General features: G+C 25.1%; 1 protein-coding gene across 1 annotated transcript; it reads right to left on the bottom strand.

Annotated features, from left to right (window-relative positions):
- Positions 1 to 7,613: 7,613 nt before the first annotated feature.
- On the bottom strand, positions 7,614 to 20,202 carry LOC119687087. The gene is made up of 11 exons (XM_038101267.1): positions 20,004 to 20,202; positions 19,490 to 19,746; positions 18,327 to 18,383; positions 18,138 to 18,254; positions 17,983 to 18,076; positions 17,744 to 17,907; positions 17,531 to 17,650; positions 14,788 to 14,925; positions 12,521 to 12,605; positions 10,801 to 11,071; positions 7,614 to 9,456 (listed from the first exon to the last, which is right to left on the bottom strand). The coding sequence occupies exons 1-11, from the start codon at positions 20,200 to 20,202 to the stop codon at positions 8,892 to 8,894; spliced, it is 2,067 nt and encodes a 688-aa protein (XP_037957195.1). The 3' UTR covers positions 7,614 to 8,891.
- Between the last annotated feature and the right edge of the window lie 2,071 nt (positions 20,203 to 22,273).

Raw genomic sequence — 22,273 nt, 5'->3', positions numbered from 1 at the left:
TTTTTCATTAAATATTTGCCATTATAGTTCATATATATTGTGTATATTTGTATGAATTTAAGTTTGTTTTTGTAAACTATTTAACTATGCAATATGAAATTAAAAACATATTAAATATTAATTTGCTTGTATGCATTTGTATGTAAATATATATTTTGTTTATATGTATATTATGATTCACAAATAAGGTTTGTTTTTTATAATTATTCGTTCAATTTTCATATAAATTTTTTTTATTCAACGCCTCTTTTAACTATTTTAAAAAATATAACATTAATCGTTTATAAAAGCTCATCATTAAAAAATATACTAAAAACTAATTAAAAAAATTATTTTTAACAGCTTAAAACAATAAAATATATATTTTGTTTTTATTTTTGTTTTTACTAAAAGTCTTTTATAATCGCTTAAGCAACAAACTGCTTGCTAAATATTTTTCATTTTGTTTAGTAATTTAATTTATATTCCCTAAATTAAATATTGTATCTCAAAAAACTAAAAATAAATTGAAAATATTAATTTTGTATTAAAGCTTAATTTATAAGATAATAAATAAATATAAAAAAGAACAAATAATATTAAATTTTACAGGGTATTGTCACATGAACACAAGTGTGACTATTTGTAAAGAAAAAGAAATTTCTAATGTAAATTGCATTTCAAATATAAATTGACACTTCAGTCATAGCAACTAAAACTATTTACCATAATAAAATATTAAGCAAAATTTTTACAAGAAACACAATTGAGTCTTGTAGAATCAATATTTATAGACCATAATATATGTAGACTTCGTTATAATTACAGTGTGTAGATATAGAACCAACTTATAGCCATAAATATCGAATAGATATTAAAAAGACATTTATTTGATAACTTTTCTAAGACTTGGTAACAATAACAGTCTAGAGTCTAAAAGCCAATTTCACATGCCACACCTAAGTATCGATTTGAAGTTGCCCAAAATCAAACATTTAAGAGTTAGTTAAGAGTAACTTAAGAGTGCATTGTAAAACTGGTATTTAATATCTTATTTTCTGAAGTATATATTGCGATTTAATTTTATGTATTTGATTTAAAGCAATATGTCCATTTGAAAAGAAATCGGATGAACCTGCATTAAGCATTATAAATTGAGTTCTATACAAAAATGTATAGATATAAAATGGATATATTCTAAAAAGTTTAAATTCGAATTGCCTAATATTATTATCTAAGTTGTCTTCTGAGTATTAGTTATTATATAGTAAATCAAAAATTTAGTTAAATAAGACAAAATCTAAACGATATATTAAAAAATAATATAATATAAAAAAGATTTTTTATAATATTTTTATTAAAAAAAATTGTAGCACATACAAATAAATAATTTTTAATTAATTTTAAAGTTGAATTATATATATTAAAAATAATTGCAACTAAATAATTTTAGAAATTAAAATAAACTTAAAATACATATAGAAAATATGACACACCCTGTAAAACTTAAAAATTTCAGTCCAAATGTTTTTTTTGTAAAGATCACATTTTTAATCATTTAAATTTTGATAAAACCAAAATAAAAAATATTAATAAATTTATAATTTTAATATAAAAAAATTTTACAAAATTTCCAATTAGAAATAATAAAGTATTTTAAAATAAAATTTTTTTCTTTTTATTCCAAGGCGTTCTTAATAAAATGAAATCATAAACTTATTTATTTTAAAAAAAATTTTAAGTTATGACTGCATGAAAGAGGAAGAACCATTTTTTTTTAATTAAAATTAAACTTATAACAATATTTTATTGTTTACGTTAACACTAGAGTCTTTTTTGTAGTTAGACCCTTTTGTGGTCCAAATTAATTATATCTCCCGAAAAATTGCTGAAAGCTTGGCTTCTTCACCAATAGTGATTTCTTGGCATCTCTTGTATTTTCGATATTATTTTGAAATTGCATTATTTAATTAAGGACATTTTTCAAAAGTTAACGTATTTAAATTTTTTCTTATATTCGAGTAAATCAATTTTAAAATATAATTTAAAATTAACAATATTTTGTATTGTTTAAGATTTGAGTGAGTAATAACTGTATATGTTAATTTTAAATATCATTTGTTTTTTGTATTAATTTTCGAAATTGTTTCGAAAATTAAATTCGAAACTGTCTAAAGTCTTTAAACTTCCGCCATTGTCTTCTGCTTTTACTAAAAATTATTTTTTGACTCAAAAACGAAACTAAAAAATTGAAATAGAATTATAATTTAAATTTAAGTGTAAGTTTAAGTTTAACAACGCTAATTATTATAAAATATGTTTGCTTTTGATATATAACAAAAGTGCTAAAATTGCATTTTTAGATTAAATTTGTTGGCTTTTTATTGCTTCTGCTGTTACGACTTCATTTTCATCCTTTGTATTTCAAATATTTTTATGATTTTCGCAGTTAATTTATTTGCGTTTTCGTTCTTAATGAATCGGAGTTTTGACAATTGTATTCGGTGCAATATAGTGGTAACCAGGGATTGGCAGGCCAGCTGTTTCCATAGATATTCTGAAAAACAAGACAAAATTCGTTTTTAATAGAGTGATTAAAAATAAACACCGAAGACAAATTTTAGAAATACTTAGACAGAAAATTCTTTACTTCAAACTCGGTGGCACTGTAAATAAGGGATTCACACATAACAACAAATTTTTCTTGGAGGCACTAATTAATAATTTATAGATAATTAAAACTATTACAGTGAAATGTACCCAAATAAAAATAGCATTTATTTTTAAAAAGACAACAAAGTCCACCAGTTTTATATTTTTATTAGTGCTTCGAATTGTTCGAACAATAAACTGCCCGAGCATTTCAACTATAGTCGAATTCGAACATTTTATTCAAACACTAAGTGTTCGAAAATGCTGGAGCTGTTCAAAGATATTCTAATAATTTCAACAGCAATTCTGCTATGTACTTCATTATATTTCCGTTTCAAATGACATTCAAATGACATTCGAGCATATTTGAATGGTTCCAGTTTAGTCGTAATCTAGTATTGAAATGCTCATGTACAAATGTAATCAAACATTGAAGCGATGTATAGCTTAGTCGAACACTGAAAAGATCAAGTAGAAGCAAATGCTTGGTGTGAAATGCTTGAATAATATTTGGAGATCTAATATATATATTTGCTGATATTTGAAATGAGAATATATATTTCATTAAAGTATTCGGTTTCTAATAATTGCTGGTAAGAATATATGTTTAGTTGAAAAATAAATCTGATTTTTTTAAATAAAATTGAACCTTCCAAAATTATGACATATAAAACTATAATTCACTTTACAAATAACTCACAAAATACCAGAACTGATCAAATTTTACATATTCTCAAGATTGTTATACATTATTTTTATTTCAATGTAAGAACAGTACCAGTTCTAGGTAAATAATTTTTCAAAATATTACTAAATTCTTAACTAAATATATCACATAGATTAAAATATAAATATGAATCACACAATTCCCTGCACACTTAAATTTATATATATGAAGAAATGTATAATTCAAGGACTATGTAGTAATAATAAATGGATTTATGAAAATACCATATAAGCAAATTGGGGCCTAATTAAAGCTGGAAAATTTAGATGAATTATTAATAATGATATATAAATTATTTTATTGTCAAATAAATTATTAAGTAATGAGTTATAACAAAATTAAATATTAAAAAAAAATTATTTTACAAAATGAATTTATTTATTTTTATCAAAAGTGATATTAATAAAGCAAAATAGGTTAAAAAGTCGAATTTAAATTTAAGCGATTTTGCTTTTCTTTTCCAATACTAATACTTATACGTAACAGTAAATTTAGGATAAAATAGAGCACATATAATGTAATTTATTTTATATAAAAAAAATTTTTGTTTTTTTCTTAAAATTCTAAAAATATTTCTTTCTTTAGATTTCAGCAAAATGGCTTATTTCTCTTAATAAGAATTTGGGAATATTATGAAAACCAAGTAAAGCAATGAAAAATCTCCCGAATGCATATATAAATCAAGCTTTAGAATAATATATAAATGTAATATTATTTTCAATAAAATTTTTCAATGGATCATACATAAATGTCTAAATGATCTATAAAGAAATTTTTCTATATATTGTGATGCCTTATGTTACGTTTTGGGGCTTATGGGAGGGAATGTTAGGAAACATATTTTATAATTACTTTATAGTAACTAAAATAAAACTCATTAAATTATAACTATATTATTTTTGTCTTTTAATATTTTTTTATTGGTTTAATTATATATTTAAATTTTTTTTATAATAAATTATTGTTTGTTTTCTACAGTTTTAATAATTAAATATATAATGGTAACATACATGTTGATAAGAGTGTTAAGCTGACAAAATTATTATTGTATATTATTATAATATGGTTTATATAATAATTTCCATTCAATAATTTTACAAAATTGTAAAAATATTTTTTTTAAATTTTTGTTATTATAATTAAAATTTAATTAAATTTTAAATACTTTCATATATATACATATATGTGTATATTCATATATAAATGAAACATTTCCATTTAGCATATCAATAATGTAGTTGGACTTTAATTAAAGATGGTAACATAGTTAAAATAATATAAAACTATTACTTATTTTTCAATCCTAAATAGTAAACGGAAACCAAATTTTGGGCAGAATTTACAATTTTTTGTTTTATTTCGAAATTAAAATTTTATTTAAAGCTTTCTACTTTGCTTTAAAATAAAATAGTACAAATTTTTATAAACATAACATTAAGACTTCAAAATAAAATATTAAAAAAATAAAATATTAATAATAATATATAATATTAATAAAATAATAAAATATTTATAATTTTGAAACCTACATTTTTACAAAGCAAACCCGATTTCTAATTTTCGACTTATAGTCGTCCGCCACTAAATTATTATAAATTATAATTTTAAAAGTAATACATTTAGTAATATATATTGTAGTTTTATAATATATATATTTAAATATAAGATATTTTGACGTGTGTAAGATTGTTTCAATGTGTATTTAATATTTGTCATAAAAAGTGATTAATTTTACGAACGAATTGGTCCTTAAAAACCTTAAAATTGGAATTTTGACTTCTTCAAGAAGTTCTTTCTCTTAAAATATTTTTTATTTAAAAAAAATAATTTTTGCTATATTATTTTTTTTTATCACGCTACTACAACTACTAAAAATTTTTTTGCATTCTTTTCAAAAGGCTGACCAAATTAAAAATTTTAAATACTTGCGATTTAAAAATTTTTAATATTTCTTTATAATTAGTCATAGTTTAAATAAGTGAAATAATATTTAAAATGAAGAAAGTAATATAAAATTCAATATAATAAGTGTTTGAATAAGACATAACTATATATAAAAATCGTTCTATAATTTTAATAATTGATTATTCGCAGTGCATATCAAATACGATTAAAAAAAATTAAAGACTTTTAAATAAAATAAAAAAAAAGAAAATCAACATTATTTACCATATTAATAAAATCAGATATTAAATATATTCTTATTACAAAATTGCAGACAATTTATTTTAAATAAAGTTTTTTTTTTTGTTTCATTTTTTTTTTGGTTCCATTTTTTATTTTAATTTTGTTTGCTAAAATTAAATTATTATAATAAAATAAAAAAAATAAAAATTAATTACAATTACAATTTTTTAAAAATTTTGAACGTTAAAGAAAAACATGTCGTTTACATAAAAATATTAATTATATATAAAGTTATATAGAGAAGTCTTAGTGGTAGAAAATAATGTTGAGGATTTTTTTTAATTAATTAATTTGATTAATTATAAATTAATATAAATGTTAATAAATTTCTAAAAATAATAAATGAAAAAGGCAATAATAATTTTATATTTGTATGCACATATGATTTATATCATATAATTTTAATATTTTCATTACAGAATCAATGTCAGATAGATTCAACTTAATGTTTTTAAATTCAAACCACAATTTATCCATTTAAATATTAAATAAAGTAATGTATTAATTTTGTATAAGGACAAAATATACTTTTAAAACTAATTTTGACATTCACACAAATATTCGAAAATATAAACAGAAACATTTTTAATTTTGCAATTATTAAATTATATTTATTATCTTACAATGTAGTTACAAAATTTTATTTTGGTCTCATTTTTCAATTATATGTAAAATTTCATTTTTTAATACTAATCTTTAATTCGCGTTCAATATTTAATATATAATGCATTATTCCTAAATATATGTAATCAGTGTTCTATAATAATAATCATAATAATAATAATCATAATAATAATAATAATAATTAGTAAATATTTCATCAGCATTTAAAAATTATAATAAATTATATGAAATGATTATATTATAATTTTAATTATATTTAAATCAATTAAATATAATATGTTATATTGAAATACAAAATTTATTTTTGTAATTTATTTGTGTATATAAATTATTACTTCTTAAAAAACTGTTCTTTCTTATGTAGTTTAAATTCGATTAACGTCCTGATAGGACTTTATAAAAGTGGAAACTATTAGAGATTAAACGTTGAGTAAGACTGTTAAAGTACATTGTGACCGAAAAGTTTTCGGGAAATTTTAAATAAAACGCAAAATTCTTAATCTTCATCAATATTTATTTTATCTCCTTCAAAATATGCTCCATTAGAAGCGATACACAAATGCCAACGTTTCTTCCAATCATCAAAACATTTTTTTATAGGCGCTTTCCGGTATGGCTTTGAGTTCCCTCTGCGAATTCTGTTTTACGTCTTCTATGGATTCAAAACGCGTTCCTCTGAGTGGTAATTTGAGGTTGGGAAACAGGAAAAAGTCACACGGTGCAAGATCAGGTGAATACGGTGGCTGTTCGATGGTATTTATTGAATGTTTGGCCTTAAAATCGTTGATAATGTTGAACAAATTGAGGTGAATCGGAACAAGCCGGGCGTTGACACGTCGCATACACAAATTGTCCACCAAAATCAAACGAGCCATCTCACGACCGATGCCTAGCTCTCGTGCTATCTCTCTAACACTCACATGAGGATTTTTGAACACGATTTCCTTTGCCTTTTCAATGTTTTCGTCGGTGGTAGAGGTCGAAGGTCGTCCAGAACGCGGCATGTCTTCGACGGTCGTACGACAGTCCTGAAAGGCTTTGTACCACTCATAAACTTGAGTTTTCGATAAAACTGATTCCCCATAAGCCTTTTGTAGCATTCGCAACGATTCTGCACACGAAATTTCGTTCGAAAAACAAAATTTGATGCAAACTCTTTGTTCAATATTTTTTTCCATTGTTTTTTTCGCAACGCACTACTGAGGTGAACTGGTTTCAACAGCTGCCGTAAACGAACTGTCCGACAGATCGCGCTCATTTTTGGCATAGTAATTAAGGACAGTGCTGCCAAACTACATAAACTTAAAATATCGAAAAATATACAGCGCGCGAATTTTAAATGAGAATTTCCGAAAACTTTTCGGTCACAATGTATATCTGAATATTGATAAGAAATAAAATCTGTTTAAAATTGAAGTAATTACTTTCATAATATTTATTTATAAACATAAAGTGTTTACTTTCAAAATATAATTACTTTATGTAAGCGAAAATAATGTTATGGAAGGAAGGAACACCAAGGACTATATGTTAGAGAAACTCTCTACTAAAGCTAACTTCGGTTATAACGAAACTGAGTTGTTTTTTTTTGACTATTTTTAGAATTGATTTATAGATCTTAAAGTAGTAATTTTTTTGATATTTAATACTACTATCAGAGAATACTAGCAGAACTTGGAAATAAAGATTAAATACTAATCTTTTTTTTAAACATAAATAGTTTTGTGTTTTACTTTTATACTTTAGGCTTTAGATGTGAACATCTGTGATTCTATCCACTTGGGCTTGGGAGTCTCATTTACCACTTACAGTTCCATTGTAAGAAAATGCTTATAATAATGTCAATATGTTGACTAATAATAAACAAATTTATAAATTTTAATATGACAAACGGTCAAATGAGTTTTGTATCAATTTTATTGTGTACTTTTATTGAGTAAAAAATCAAATTTCGAAGGTCTACTGTGTGTGAGTCAAAATAAAAATATTGTTCCATGGAACCATTACCTTACATTATTCAGATATACTGTAATAGAAGATACTCGTATATTGGTGATGAAGTATTATATAAAAATATTATTGCTTACACAATATCTGCAATAGATTTTGAATTCTCATCAATCTACAGTTCTAATACATAAAGTCTATTCCTGAACGGATCTATATCTACCTCTACTGTTATGAGCATGATTTTCAAATTGCTTTGATATGCTTAAGGTAAACTAATAAATTTCTATGAAATTACAATTACAATAAAAAATAAATTATTCTGAACGTTAAGTTCATAATGTGTTGATTAGAAGCAATAATTCGAAAAAATACATTTTGGTCCTAAACAATATTTGTTAAATCAAAAATTTAATCCAAATTTGAAAATTTGATAAAACTCAAGCAACCGAGAAACTGCTTAAATATGGCAATAATTGCTTAAATATAAAATAAAGAATTTGGTTTAAGGAATAATATGTTACAATTCTTTTGAAAATACTGATATTTCACTTTTTATCCCTTTTCCAAAATATGGACTTCCATATATATATATCGATTTCTGCAAATTTCACAGATTTCTAGCGAGCACATCATCGATATAATGGACAAACTTAAAACTCAGATATAATTTAAAAATAATTTTTAAAACTATTTAATATTGAAAATACTTAGACCCATTGTCAATGCCATCGTAACTTTAGGCTTATTGACAATATCATTCAGACATGGTCACTTAATATGGATTGAATTTATTTCGTGATTTTTCATTTTCGGTATTTCCATCTGAATTATGATGGCTACGAAAGCGTGAAGATATAAAAGGTTTGGTGCGATGTACACCAGTTGTTTGTATTGGCGGGCCCCCAAGTGATGCAAGCCCACCAAGTAAATCGGTAAGACCACCTAGTGCACTAAGCGATGTGAGTGCGTTTATGGCGCCTGGTTTCGCTAGCAATTGCGCCAATGGTATGGCTGTGGCTAGCGAGCTAGCAGCGGCTGCTAAGGGATTGGTCAGCGTTGCCGTATTGTTAGAGTTTAGAGAATTGTTGCTATTGTTGGATGTGTTGTTTGTTGAGTTGGATGTTGCTGACAGTGTGGAATTACTTCCATTAGAATTTGTGTTGTTCGTGTTAATGTTGTTTGTGTTATTGATATTATTGCCTAAAGCTGTTGTATTACTATTAATGTTGTTGCCATTGCTGGTACTGTTGTTGTTGGTGCTGTTGGAATTTTGCGCTCCAGTGGTAATATTGGTTGTGCCATTCGCCTCTTGCAGATTGGCCTTCTGCAGTTCAACGCTGTAAAAGGGATAGAGAGAGAAAGAGAAAAGGAAAATAGGATATTGTTTGTATGGTGAAGTGATAAGGTTTTATTGTTTTGGTGATGTTTTGTTTTTTTTTATTTACTGGTGATTTTGTGGAATTGAGTTGGTTCGTTTAACATTTTTTTAAAATTAATTAAATAAAATTTTCTTTAAGGTTAAGGAGGGAATTTGGTGGATATTTTAGGATTAATGTTGTGTGGCGTTCAATTACGTTTTCAGGAAATAAAAATATCTTTTTGAATGTAAATATACATTATAAATTTTTTAAATGTGCGACTTTTAGTAAATTAATACTTTTTTTGAAAGTCTCAAAAAGGAATTTAAATTTTAACTAATCTTTAAATTATAATAAAATTTGGTTTTGTTTTAATACAAAAAATAAGCACGAAGACCCATTAGGATCTTAAAATAAAATTTTTAAAAATATAAGCTCTTACATTCAAATTAAATATTTTTATTTATGACAAGCGTTCGCTTTTTAGGGATATATGCAATTTGCACTGATCTGTATTCAACTTAATATAGGTGCGAAGCAGAACAAATATTATCTCTTAGTTCTATTATCATTATATTTAGTTTTACTGGTAAATAACAATTAAATATATATTATTTGAATTTAAAAGAATAATATGAATTTGGATGTGATACTTTTGCAACAGAATTAATGTTGAAATGAGAAAATTTCATTTTTTCTTAATGAATATGTACTTAAATACATGATGAACAAAAAATTTGTTTTAGTGACTACTATAATATGTAGTTAGAGATTGGGTCATTAATTAAAAACTTATCAACAAGTCAACTCCATGTGAAATTGAATAAATTATACAAAAATAAACAAAAATTAAGGATGTGAGGATATTAAGATGAATATTAGATTCTATATTTTGTATACACATCACATAAAAATCCTTTTATTATGCGTGCTATTTGTTAGTTATTAGTTGCGTTGTCACTTAAATCATAAAATGTGAATTGTTCAGACAGATATGATATCTTCCCTATAAATGCCATCTATGTATTAAAACTGCAAACTTCATTACGTGCTATTAATATAATACCCTTCCATATTGAACGCTTAATATTTTTACATTATCTTAACAGTTTCAAAGTAACTAAATTTTTTTTAATATAAACATCAAAGAACCTCCTTATACCTCTTAAACCGCATTTTGTTAATTTAAATTAATTTTTTTTTCTGTTTGTTATCAATTACAAATCAATTCGACAAAATGGCAACACATTTTTCGTTAAAACTCATTTAACAAGGCAAATTTCTAAGTTCTAAATTATTAAGCAATAAGAGTATTCCACTCACCTCATGTTGATTAAGTATTGCGCCAAAGCTACCGAATCCGGATTGCCGCTTATGGTGATAGTACGATCGGTGTTTCCACCTTCACGTTCTTCACAGTTCGAAATGCGAATCATTGCTCCAGAAATTTGACGGATTTCTGCGATCTTAGTGCCGCCTTTGCCAATAATGCATCCAATCAAATCATTTGAAACGGTCATCTCGTGTTGCTGTTGCTGTGCACGATTTGTGTTGGCGGTGCGCAGCTGCGATCCAGCCAAAGCTGCAAGAGCTACTTAAAGTTAAAATAGAAAATTACAATTATTATGTAGTTTTTTTTATATTTCTTAATTAATTATATTTCAAATTGTCGTAAGAATTTAAAACCAAACATTTTGATGATAATGAACAATGCAATTTGTTAAAAGCTAAATTAAATTGTTGTTTTGTGTACGTATTCTTATTCTTATTGTTACTATTTTTATGATTTGTACTTTCAAGTACGAAGTGAGTACACGATATATGGTTTTTCAAATAAAACTTATGTTCTTTGATACACTTGTTAAAATGTAATAAAATATATTGAAAAGATTGATTGTGCAGAGAAGCACAAAAATAGGAACTAAAAATTAATTGGGAACTACTATACACCGCAACTCAGATGGTGGCGTGCTTACCCCGGCGGTTTTACCCAATTATCAGGCTTTAAATAGACGTGAGCACCTTCAACGGTTTTAAAATGCGAACCTGATCCAAAGATCTTTTGAAATGCGGTTGCAGTCTTCTAAGAGTTACAGTGTCAATATGTCATAATTGTTTTAAAAAATATTAATATAAATGAAGTGAATAAATATGTAACAGTACATTACATATTAATTTTAAATAAAGTCCTCCAGGCTTACTTTTGTTACTGTAACACAGCTGATTTTAAAATAACACAACTGTAGAAGACCACAATAGATCGTTAATATCGGTATATGTTTCTTTTTTTTTGTATGCTTGGAGCGTTAAAGTAATATTGAGAAACAAATATTATTCATTAAAGTAAACTTCAAAAAGTCTATACTTGAGATTTTATCACTGTAAATTCAATATGTTTCAAATGTTATTATATCAACTTGAATTTAGAGAGGTTTCGAAAAGTAGTGAACTACAACAAAAATTCCTTTTTATATTATTTTTAGTTAATTAATTGGCTAACCATACAGCTGTTTCGAGCATTGCCAAATACCCATCAACGGTAGTCTTAGAATTATTTCTTGTATTTAAGGGTTTCTTATGCCTGCCAATTTTTAATTAATTATTATAAATACTACGGAAAACATAAATGGTATACACAAAAATAAGTATTTAATTGTGTGATTAAATTTTTTGTGAATGGAGTGATTTTCCTTTATATCAATATCTTATAGCAAAGTTTTAAAGCACTAAATATTTTTTTTTTATAATTTTTTTATAGTTTTGGAGCGCGAAACTTTCTTTTTAAATTAATAAAGCAGTGACATTTAAAAATGTCAAAAGTTTTAAATATTTTTGAAATAGTAAATTTGGTATACTAGATATGTTTAGTATAAAATACTAATTAAAAATTAAGTAATTTTTTAACAACAGTAGTAATTAATGAGATCTTTATTTAAGAGCAAATTTTTACTTCAATTTAAAATCCAAACTATTTTATTGAATAAATGTTAACAAATTTAATAATTGCCATTTAATAATACTTAAGCCATTTAATGCAAATTACCTGTTGGATTCAGCCCACCGGTATTAGCTGGTGTCATGCCAGCCAAACCTAAAGCAGCTAAGCTTGCCAATGGATTTTTAGCCACCTACAGAAATGCAGACAGATATATATATTTTTTTATTAACATAAAGTACATAAATTAAATAATTTTCAAGCAATTTTATAAAAAATATTATTAAATTATTAAAATTAAACACAACAATGGCAAACAAACAAAATTAGTCAAATGCAGTCAAAGAGTAAATATACAATTTTTTAAATTAAAACACCACAAAATTAATGAGTTCAAATATATAAGTAGAAATAATTAATTATAGAAATAATTAAAATAAATTAAAACATTTCAACATGAACAACAGAAATAGTTAATTACAAATTGCTATTGTTTTTTATTGTTGTTGTGACTGTACATTTTATTACTTTATAATATATCTTAAATATATTATACTATATATATATTTACAATAATAATAATAGTTTTTATCCCTCTATTTAGATATTACTTAAAATTTAATATATTTATAATTTTTTTTTTGTAAATAAAATTTTAGTAAATACACTTTATAAATTGTAAATTGACTTGTTTAAGCCAATTTATTGAGAGGAGCTTTATTTGGTAAATAAATGAGATATAATAAAGATTAATATTTTCAACTGATAAACAAATTTATATTGCAAATATAAGAAATGCAATAAATGCTAATATTTACCACAAATTATGGATAATTCAATATGCTTTCTATTAAGACTAAAATGTTAGACGAGATAATTTTCAATGCTTTTAATATTTAATGATATACATAAAATACAACATTTTTTATATACTATGTCAGTATATAAATATACGAAAATATATATGTAGTTGAAAACGATTTAAGCAAATAAATTTACATTATAAAATAAAAATTTAGACATAAAAATAAAGTTACATTTTTGTTTCCTGAAGTATGTATGCGTGTATGTGTGTACATAAAGTGTGGCTCTATTAGTGTAGTGAGTAGAGCAGAGTGCATTAACATAATAATTTAAAATTAAAAAACAAATAAAACACTAAAAACTTTTTGTTAATTAAACAAAACACAAGAAGGGAAGAGCATGCGTCTCAAGTGGAATGCAAAGTATCTATACGCAAAACTAAAACTGATGAGGCAAGGGTAAAAGGAGAGATAACAGAAGGGTATTACAAAATATTTATAGCTTTAACAGATATTCATATATATATATACTCTATTATGCTTCATTTTTTATTTTGTACTTTCTTAAGTTTTGTTAAGTATATATAGTAGTTTCATAAGCGGGAAGAAGGGCAGAATAACTTGTTGGCTGGGAGGAAGTTGGGGTTAAAACTACTTTCTTTGATAGAAATGCAGTCCAAATAAAGTTTAAAAGAAATATTGTACTTTGAATAAACAACAGTCAAGACACCAGTTTGGAAACGCAATTCAAGGGAAGTGGGGGTAATATGCATATATATGTAAAATAAATTATGGAAATCAAAAAATTCTTAAGACTACAGCAGAGCTTAAAATAGCACATAGAAATATGTTTTTTAAAGTCCAAACGCATATAAATATATTTATGAAAATAAAAGTACACAATTTACAATTTGGGTAATTTTTGACGACTTCGAAATTTACATTTACAGAAAGTTTAAATAAAATTTAATTAACTTTTGTGTATATATATTAATTTTAATATAAAATAAAAGTATTTTATTATACCCAAAACGACGTAATCCTACAGTAATATTTACAATTCAACAAATCTTTGCATTAAATGTATGTGAATGCTATTTACTCTTTCTGTATAGCATAATAATGCTACATTTAAGCAATTTTTCCAAATCAATCATATAGTTTTTGAGTTGAGTTTTTCTTTTACGAATTTATTTTTTTTCATTAATTCTCTACATATGGTAAATTGTATACCTTATATGTTTGATTTTAGTTCGTCAACTAGTTCGGACAACTAAGATTTTATTAAAGTAAAATAAAAGTTCAGACACCAAGAAAAATATAACATAAGGATTTTTTACAAAGGAATCTTAATACATAGGTATACAAATTTCATACTACAAAAGTGGATTGGGGACTAATATAAAATGGCGAACACTGTGAGTATACATACAGAAAATATAAACATAAAACCGAACCAGTAATTGTTGCAATACTAGGGAAAGGGGTTGACCAAAGTAATATATCAATTTGGGTTGTCAAATGAGGGGGATTGCAAACTAATTTTTGACTATTTTCTTAACCATAACTCACATCGGGTATTTGCTGAAGGTGATGGTGTGCTGGTACAGCTCCTGGCAAATGTGCCCCCTTTAACAAAGGATCCGTCAAACCTGATATACCAGCATGAAGACCACCGGTAGCCAAAGCAAGTGGAAATACTGGACAGGTCTAAATATTCAATGTTTTACATATGTTGCATCACAAGTTTATGTTGTCACAGTTATAATAATTAGAATTGATAGTGATGGTGTTGGTGTGGTTGGTTGTATTATTTGTAGTAGTAGTAATAGAAGTTAAAGTAGCAATTGTTATAGTTGTTGTAGTAGTTGTAGTAGTTGTTTAGGTTTGAAATATATGTTCAGTTTACGGTAACATAAAGAATTAAAGTTTTATTGCAATTGAAAATTTTATAAAATATTAAAAAAAAAAAAATAATAATAATAATAGCAAATAAAAAATATAATTATGTATGGTTATAAGGGGTGATAAATGTAGTATGAATTATTTATATATAATAAAACATAAACAATGATAAATTAAATAAATAAAATAAAATAAATTGTGTATTGAAAAGCAATTATTTTTCATTTTAATCGATTCCCCACCTGTGGGTATTTGTTTATCTGTTACTTAGAAATGAGTGAAATCTTATTAATTATTATTTAATTTTTGAGACAAACTATTTTGCTTAACTTTATAACAATTTACTATAATAATAAAACTACATTTTAATTCTACTCTTATGCATAAATTTGAGTCGATTTAAATAGTTTTTTAATTTCTAAACAATACATAATAATATGTATTTTATTTTATTTTTTGTATTATTAAACAAATATCTTTATAAGAATTGTAATAAATATACATATAATAGCTTTATTGTAATCAAATTGCATAGCATTTTTAATGTTAATACGTAAATACATAGTCAATGTTTTTTTATTAAATCGAATCAATTTTTGCAAATAAATAAATAAATAAAATTTTATCAAAGTAGTTTGTCACTTAGGTTTGCGCAGGAATAAATGCTAGGAAAACTACGCACTACAATGAAAGTACCTAGAAATATGTAGAGAAGCCATTTCTTATATATGCTTTAAGGTTTTATATATATATAAAATATGTTGACCACATTCATTTTTAAAGGACATTTTTTTTGTAATGAAAGTAGGAATGATGTTTATGCATAACAATAGAAATTACTCATTCTGCATGAACTCTAACGAATTGTTGCTGCATAGGAAAGCATAGAATTATGATTTACGAAGTGTATATAAAACGACAGTACTAGTTAAGTGACAGATTTATATCAAAAACTAGGAGGGATATTTACACTAAACCACAAATATATTATATATAATAATGTAGTTTTATGTATGCTTATTTATTATTTGGGTATTATTTTGCGGTACAATGTAATATATACGCTTTTAGTTACTTTTCAAGAGTGGATACGAAATGAATTGATTTAATTATATTTGATAGGATCAGAAAAATTATAGAAATGTGAGGGCTCGGGCAGAGGATTACTTTATATTATTGCTTTTGAAAAAGTTCATAATTTATAGGTATGGTCGGTCGGACGTTTATGGCAGGACTAAGAGATATATATTGACAAATAACAATAAATGCAATTTTTGTTTACAATATGACATTTAACAAATTTATTATTATCTGCTTTATTTATAATTTTTCGTGGTATATGCAGTTAAATTTATATTTATTTAAATTTAAGAGAGATATTTAAACAAATTACTAAACAAAGTAGGAATGGGAGGATAGAAAGTCCGTGTATTTGTAATTATTCTATAAATAAGTTGGTAATAAGGTTACATAAAAACAAAACTTATTTGTTCACATACTTTCCAACTGCACATGAGCCCTCGTATTCATCCTAAGGAAACGTAGCATTTATCAATCAATTCCAGTCTAAGGTCACGCAGAAGCAGAACTGAAACCATCAAGCACTACTTTTTAATGGCTTAGAGCTGAATATGATTTCTAGTTGTTCAAAAACCTTGGTTATAACTTTGTACCAGTTTCATTATCTGAAACACTGCCTGTTTTCTAAATCTTACGTTAAGAGACAACGTAGAACGAACTTAGCCTAAGAGAAAAGTGCAGAAGAAGAAACTAAAATACATAACAAAAATAAATCAAATTTTTTATTTATTATTGTCATTTATATGTAATATAAATTAAGGACTAATAACAAAAAGCAAGTGGGCTTAAAATTTACTAAACAGTGTTGGCAGACAGATTCATATTTGTGATAATAAAAACACAGCATAATATAAAATTTTGTAAAATTAAACTAAAATTTTAATTAAATTTATTGATAAAATTTTAGGTTATTAATTAAATTTTAATTTAATATATTGCAATTATAAAATTAAACTTAATGTTTAAAATTCAAATATAAATTTGTGTTTCTTTTCCCAATTACCAACACTGTTTATATTTAATGTTAGCAACTTTATTTATTATTGTTTATTTAATTACAAATAGTTTGATCGTAACACATATAGGTGCTCTCATTAATTAAATATATAAATGCACAATAGATGTGGGCACTAAATTAAAAAAAAAATTAAAGCACACAAGTTGATTTTTTTAATTGAAAATTTATGTAAATGTATAAAGAAGTTAAATTAAAATAAAAGAAAATATTGTCGGAAAATGTTATATGCAACATAAATATTAATTTGAGCCTTCCTTTTGCATATTTCGGAGCAAATAAAGAAAAAATTAAATGAAAATTAAATGGGTTTACCTCTTGTGCGGGTACAGCATAGTTGCCTTGGATGGTATATGCTTGCCCATTAGCTAAAATGACTGGTCCAGTTACTTGCGGTTTTGGTCTGTATGGTATAGTGGCACCTCTTGGTGGAGACTGCAGCAAATTACAATACACAAAATCAAATGAAAAAAATGTGAAAACTGATTAAAAACTTCAACACATATACTAATGAAAGAATATACAAACCTCCAACATAACAAGACAGATCTGATAGATACATTGGGTTATTTGCTCAGCAGTGCCACTTAAAGTGACGGCACGCTCTGTTGAGTTTGGCAACATTTCGCTGGCAACTTGTATAGAACAGTTTGTTGTCTGGCGTATTTCTTTAATTTTTGAACCACTCTTGCCTATTCAATTTGAATATAAAAAGAGAATTTTATTTTATTTATACACGTTGAGAAAAATTTTTTATGTAGGTTTACCAATTAATGATCCACATTGACTGGCGGGTACAATTAAACGAATTGGAATTTGAGTTTTTCCACCTTTGCCTACATCATTAAATTGTGAACACCACTAAAATTAAAGAAATTTATAAAATAAAATAAAACAAATTAAAAAAGATTATTAGTCTTACCTCCTCAAATTTCTTTGTAATGAGGGTAAATGCTGAAAAGATCGCACTGGTTGTTCCGGACACCGTTACAATACGTTCAGGACAGGAGCCATCAGAAATATTAATTTTGGCACCCGACTAAATTGAGGAATAATTAAATTTAAAAATTTTAGAATATATTTGAATAAACTTAGAATATAGAAACCTTACCTCTTCACGAAATCTGTTTACGATCTCACCCTTCTTGCCAATAATACTGCCAACTTCCTATAAATAAAGTAATTATCAAACATTAGTTCATGTATTACAAATATTAACTGTATAACTAGTCATATAAAATTAGAAAATAAAAAAAGATATATTACAGTTATAATCGTCAATTTTTTGAAAGAAATAAATATATCAAACACAACACAGTTTAAATATTTAGATATGATCCATTTGTGATTTTCCGCCCCCATTGCTTGTATAAAACAGGTACTCTACGAGTATTAAAAGAATTTATATTTCGTCAGGAGATAATTTTTTTCTTAGAATTTCAAATAAAACTATAGAAACTAAAACTGGTAGTCATCGCCCTCCATCAGGGAGCTTTGTGGCACCTTGATAATTTCATCAATGACAGTAAACATTGTAGTAAATTGTTATCAGTTTTATAATAATACACTGTATAGTGAAAATAAATCAAGTGGATAACTTATTCAGGTTTACAGATTATTTTATTTTAGAATTGACTGTCTAGAAGTACAAACTTTTTCCTACATTCAGATTGTATAATTGTTCAATAGAACGGATATCATTGTTTTGATTACGTTTGAAGTTATAGAACATACCCCAGTAAAATAATTATATGTGCAGTACTTAAAAACTAATTTAAACTTCAAAAAATTTTGTTAGGGTGAATTTAGTTTATTATTTGTTTTTATGTTTAGTAGTCTAATTAAAATAATAAAAAAATTTTATTCAAATTAATTTTTTTTAAGAGAAAAATTAACTTTATTTTAAATCTTCATAGAAAATATTTATATGTGCAATTCACATTTTTTGCTAAAAACAATTAAATATTTTATGTGATTCAATTTTTTTTATTTTTCAATAAGGTAATGTGTTTCCATTATTTATTTTTATTAACTGTATCCTAAGTGGCATTGAATCTACCAATTTTTTTAATAGTAGGAGGTCAATTTTGGCCCATTCGTCCAGTATATCCTTTTTCAGCTCTTTAAGAGTGTCGTATTGCTTCGAATAAGCATAAATATTGGCACTAAGGATACACCAAAGATCCTCTATTGAATTTATGTCAGAACTCATGGCCGGCCAATCTAGCAATGGGATGCTTCTCTCTTCAAAGAATTTCTTTTTGCACAAGAAACATGTATTGGAGCATTATCCTGTTGGAAAGTCCAATTATCTCCATGAATATTTTCAGCGAAATTTATCAGTTCGCTATCCAACAGATTTATGTATATTTCGGAATTCATTTTTGATAGTGCGAAGCATATATTAGACTTTTCCTTCCAGCTAAAGGCAGCCCACACCATTAGTGAACCACCACCATGGTTGCGTTTCTTGCAATTCTGACGTGGATGACGAATATCTCTCCAATATTTATGTTGACCATCTGGACCATCTAGATTAAACTTTTTTTCATCACTGAAAACAACTGTTTCGAACTCCTTGTCTCAAAACTTAATTTTGTCATAAAAAGCTAAACAAGCATTTTTATGTCTTTGTGTAAGGCACGATTTGGGAACTTTCGACTCATATTTTAGCTTTAAGTCTTTTTTCATAATTTGTTGAACGCATTTCCTAGTGATAGACAAATATAATGCATTTCTTATTTGTCTGGAACTCATCCTCTCATTGGTAGCAAGAAGCTGAATATGCCGTTTTGTTCGGTTGTTAATAGTTGGTAAGCGGCCGTCTCGCTTATAACACCATAGTTTTCGAGATTTTTTAAAAAGTTTATTATAGTATTCAGGTGTCTATAACCAGCAGCAGATATTTCGCCACTTTTCATCCCAGCAAGACTCATTTCAATAATCTTTCCGCACTCTTCACTTGAAAATTCCGTCCCACGCGGCATTTTTTATCTAAATTAATTAAAATAATAAATATTTATTAATAAATAATAAGCATTTTACTTACCAATTCTTCTTTACTCTTCAATACTTTAAAAAAAAAAACTTTATAATACACTTCACAACTTTATTTCCATTTACTGTTGACACTTCGAGAAGCAAAACAATTTTGCACATATAATTATTTTCTATTAAATTTGCTACCTATTGTTATTAATTATGATAACGGTACCACAAATAGTATACAAAAAAAACTCTATATATGTTTAGAGAAGTTAAACTCAACTACAGAATCAACTGTATATAAAAAAAATTAGTACCATTATTCTAAGAAGAGAATAACGAAAAACAAATTTTGCACATATAATTATTTTACAGGGGTATAAAATAATTTTAATACCAATTGTTTTCAATCGATATTATTTGATGAAATCTAAAATTTCTGTTATTATTTAAACTTTGTGAAGAACTTACAAAAAAATCTAACAATAATTTTGAGTCAAGGTAAATAACGATAAATGAATATTAAAAATCATATATATATCTGTATATATGAGTATAATATAAGTACATATGTTGGCAAAAACTCATAATTCATATGTTATGAATACATATAAAATGTTAAAATGATTTGGCATTTTTAATTAGTATTGAAAACATATTTGTTTTTAACCAAAATTTGTAGAATGGAATTATTTTATCTTAAAATAAGTTATATCTTTAAACAAAAAAATAAAAATTTTACTTGTAACTTTTATCAAAAAAAAAACATTCTAGAATTAGTTAGCAATTTTATTCTATTTCATATTTGACCTATTCACACCACTAGAAAAAACTAAAGTGTTTGTTGAAATATTTATTAAATATATATATATATCACGGTATATATATACGGTTATCAGAGTGAGTTATTACTTTTAGTTTATTTTGTTATGTGCTTTAGACCAATGAGTTTTGAAAACTTTTAGTAATTTTTTATTATTGGTTACGTCAATTTTTTGACTTACATCGGTAGTTACCATTTAAGTCTATAACATAAATTATAAAAGTATTTTAACAAAATGACCAAATCATTAATGAGTAATAATTTTAATAATAATATTAATTAAACATATAGCTTAAATAGCATACAAATACAAAAACACTTCATTTTCAATTATTTTCTGATACTAATTTTAAGTATAATATAAGTATAATATAAGTATAATATAATATAAATATTCAAAAAAAAATTGTAACTTTTGTCATATTATTTTTTTTTGTCAATTTTAATATAAAAAAGAATATATTTTGAACAAAAACAAAAATATAAAACTAATGGGCTGTCGTTAATCGGAATTTCACAAACTCAGCTTTGAAAACATAAACAAATACTAAGTATAATGGAATTATAAACTCAGCTTTTACAAACACAGCATTGAAAATATAAACAAATTCTAAGAATAATGGAATTATAATATAATGAAACTGTTTAATAATATAGATTTTCGCAAATAATCCACCAATTTCTTTCTAAATGATATGAACTCAAAACTAACCATTCAACAGAGAGTAATGTAGGGTTTCCAAAATAATTTTTATTTTTACCAACAATATTTAAAAAACTATCATTTATTAGTGTTTTGACTCCCAACGAGTTCTTGTAATCGAAAAATTGCATATGCAAAATGCTATATAATGCTAATAATATATTTCATTTTATCGGGACTATAGAAATCATAATAAACATAAATGCAGTGTTCAGATTACGAACTTCAAATAAATAAATTTTCGGATTTTCCAGAGCGTAAATTTACTTATAAGCTGTAGAAAGTTTCTTAAAATGATATATAAATAGCTATATGTTATAGTACATTCACACTGTCTCATTTAGATACTTGCTCATTTATATTAATCAGTGAATGTTCACATTATAATGAGCTCATTTATGAAGCTGATAGAACTTTTATAAACTTTTTACATACATTTTATTTTATATATTTATTACATATTCAATTAATAGAAACAATGATTTTATTAAATACTTAATTCCTCAGTGTCTTTGTTTAGAACTTAGCTGTTATTTGTTTATATTTT

Source organism: Teleopsis dalmanni, chromosome 1, assembly GCF_002237135.1.
Source record: "Teleopsis dalmanni isolate 2A chromosome 1, ASM223713v2, whole genome shotgun sequence".
NCBI classification, from domain to species: domain Eukaryota; kingdom Metazoa; phylum Arthropoda; class Insecta; order Diptera; family Diopsidae; genus Teleopsis; species Teleopsis dalmanni.
This window is presented reverse-complemented; position numbering and strand designations above follow the sequence as displayed.

Bases quoted from the DNA above. Each gene is read 5' to 3' on its own strand.
- LOC119687087 (XM_038101267.1), bottom strand. From the start codon at position 20,202: ATGCCGCGTGGGACGGAATTTTCAAGTGAAGAGTGCGGAAAGATTATT. The intron at 19,747-20,003 runs GCATATTCAGCT...AGTTTAATCTAG, and splicing joins ATTAACAACCGAACAAAACG to ATGGTCCAGATGGTCAACAT. The intron at 18,384-19,489 runs GTTTCTTGTGCA...CTTTATTTATAG, and splicing joins AGGATAATGCTCCAATACAT to GAAGTTGGCAGTATTATTGG.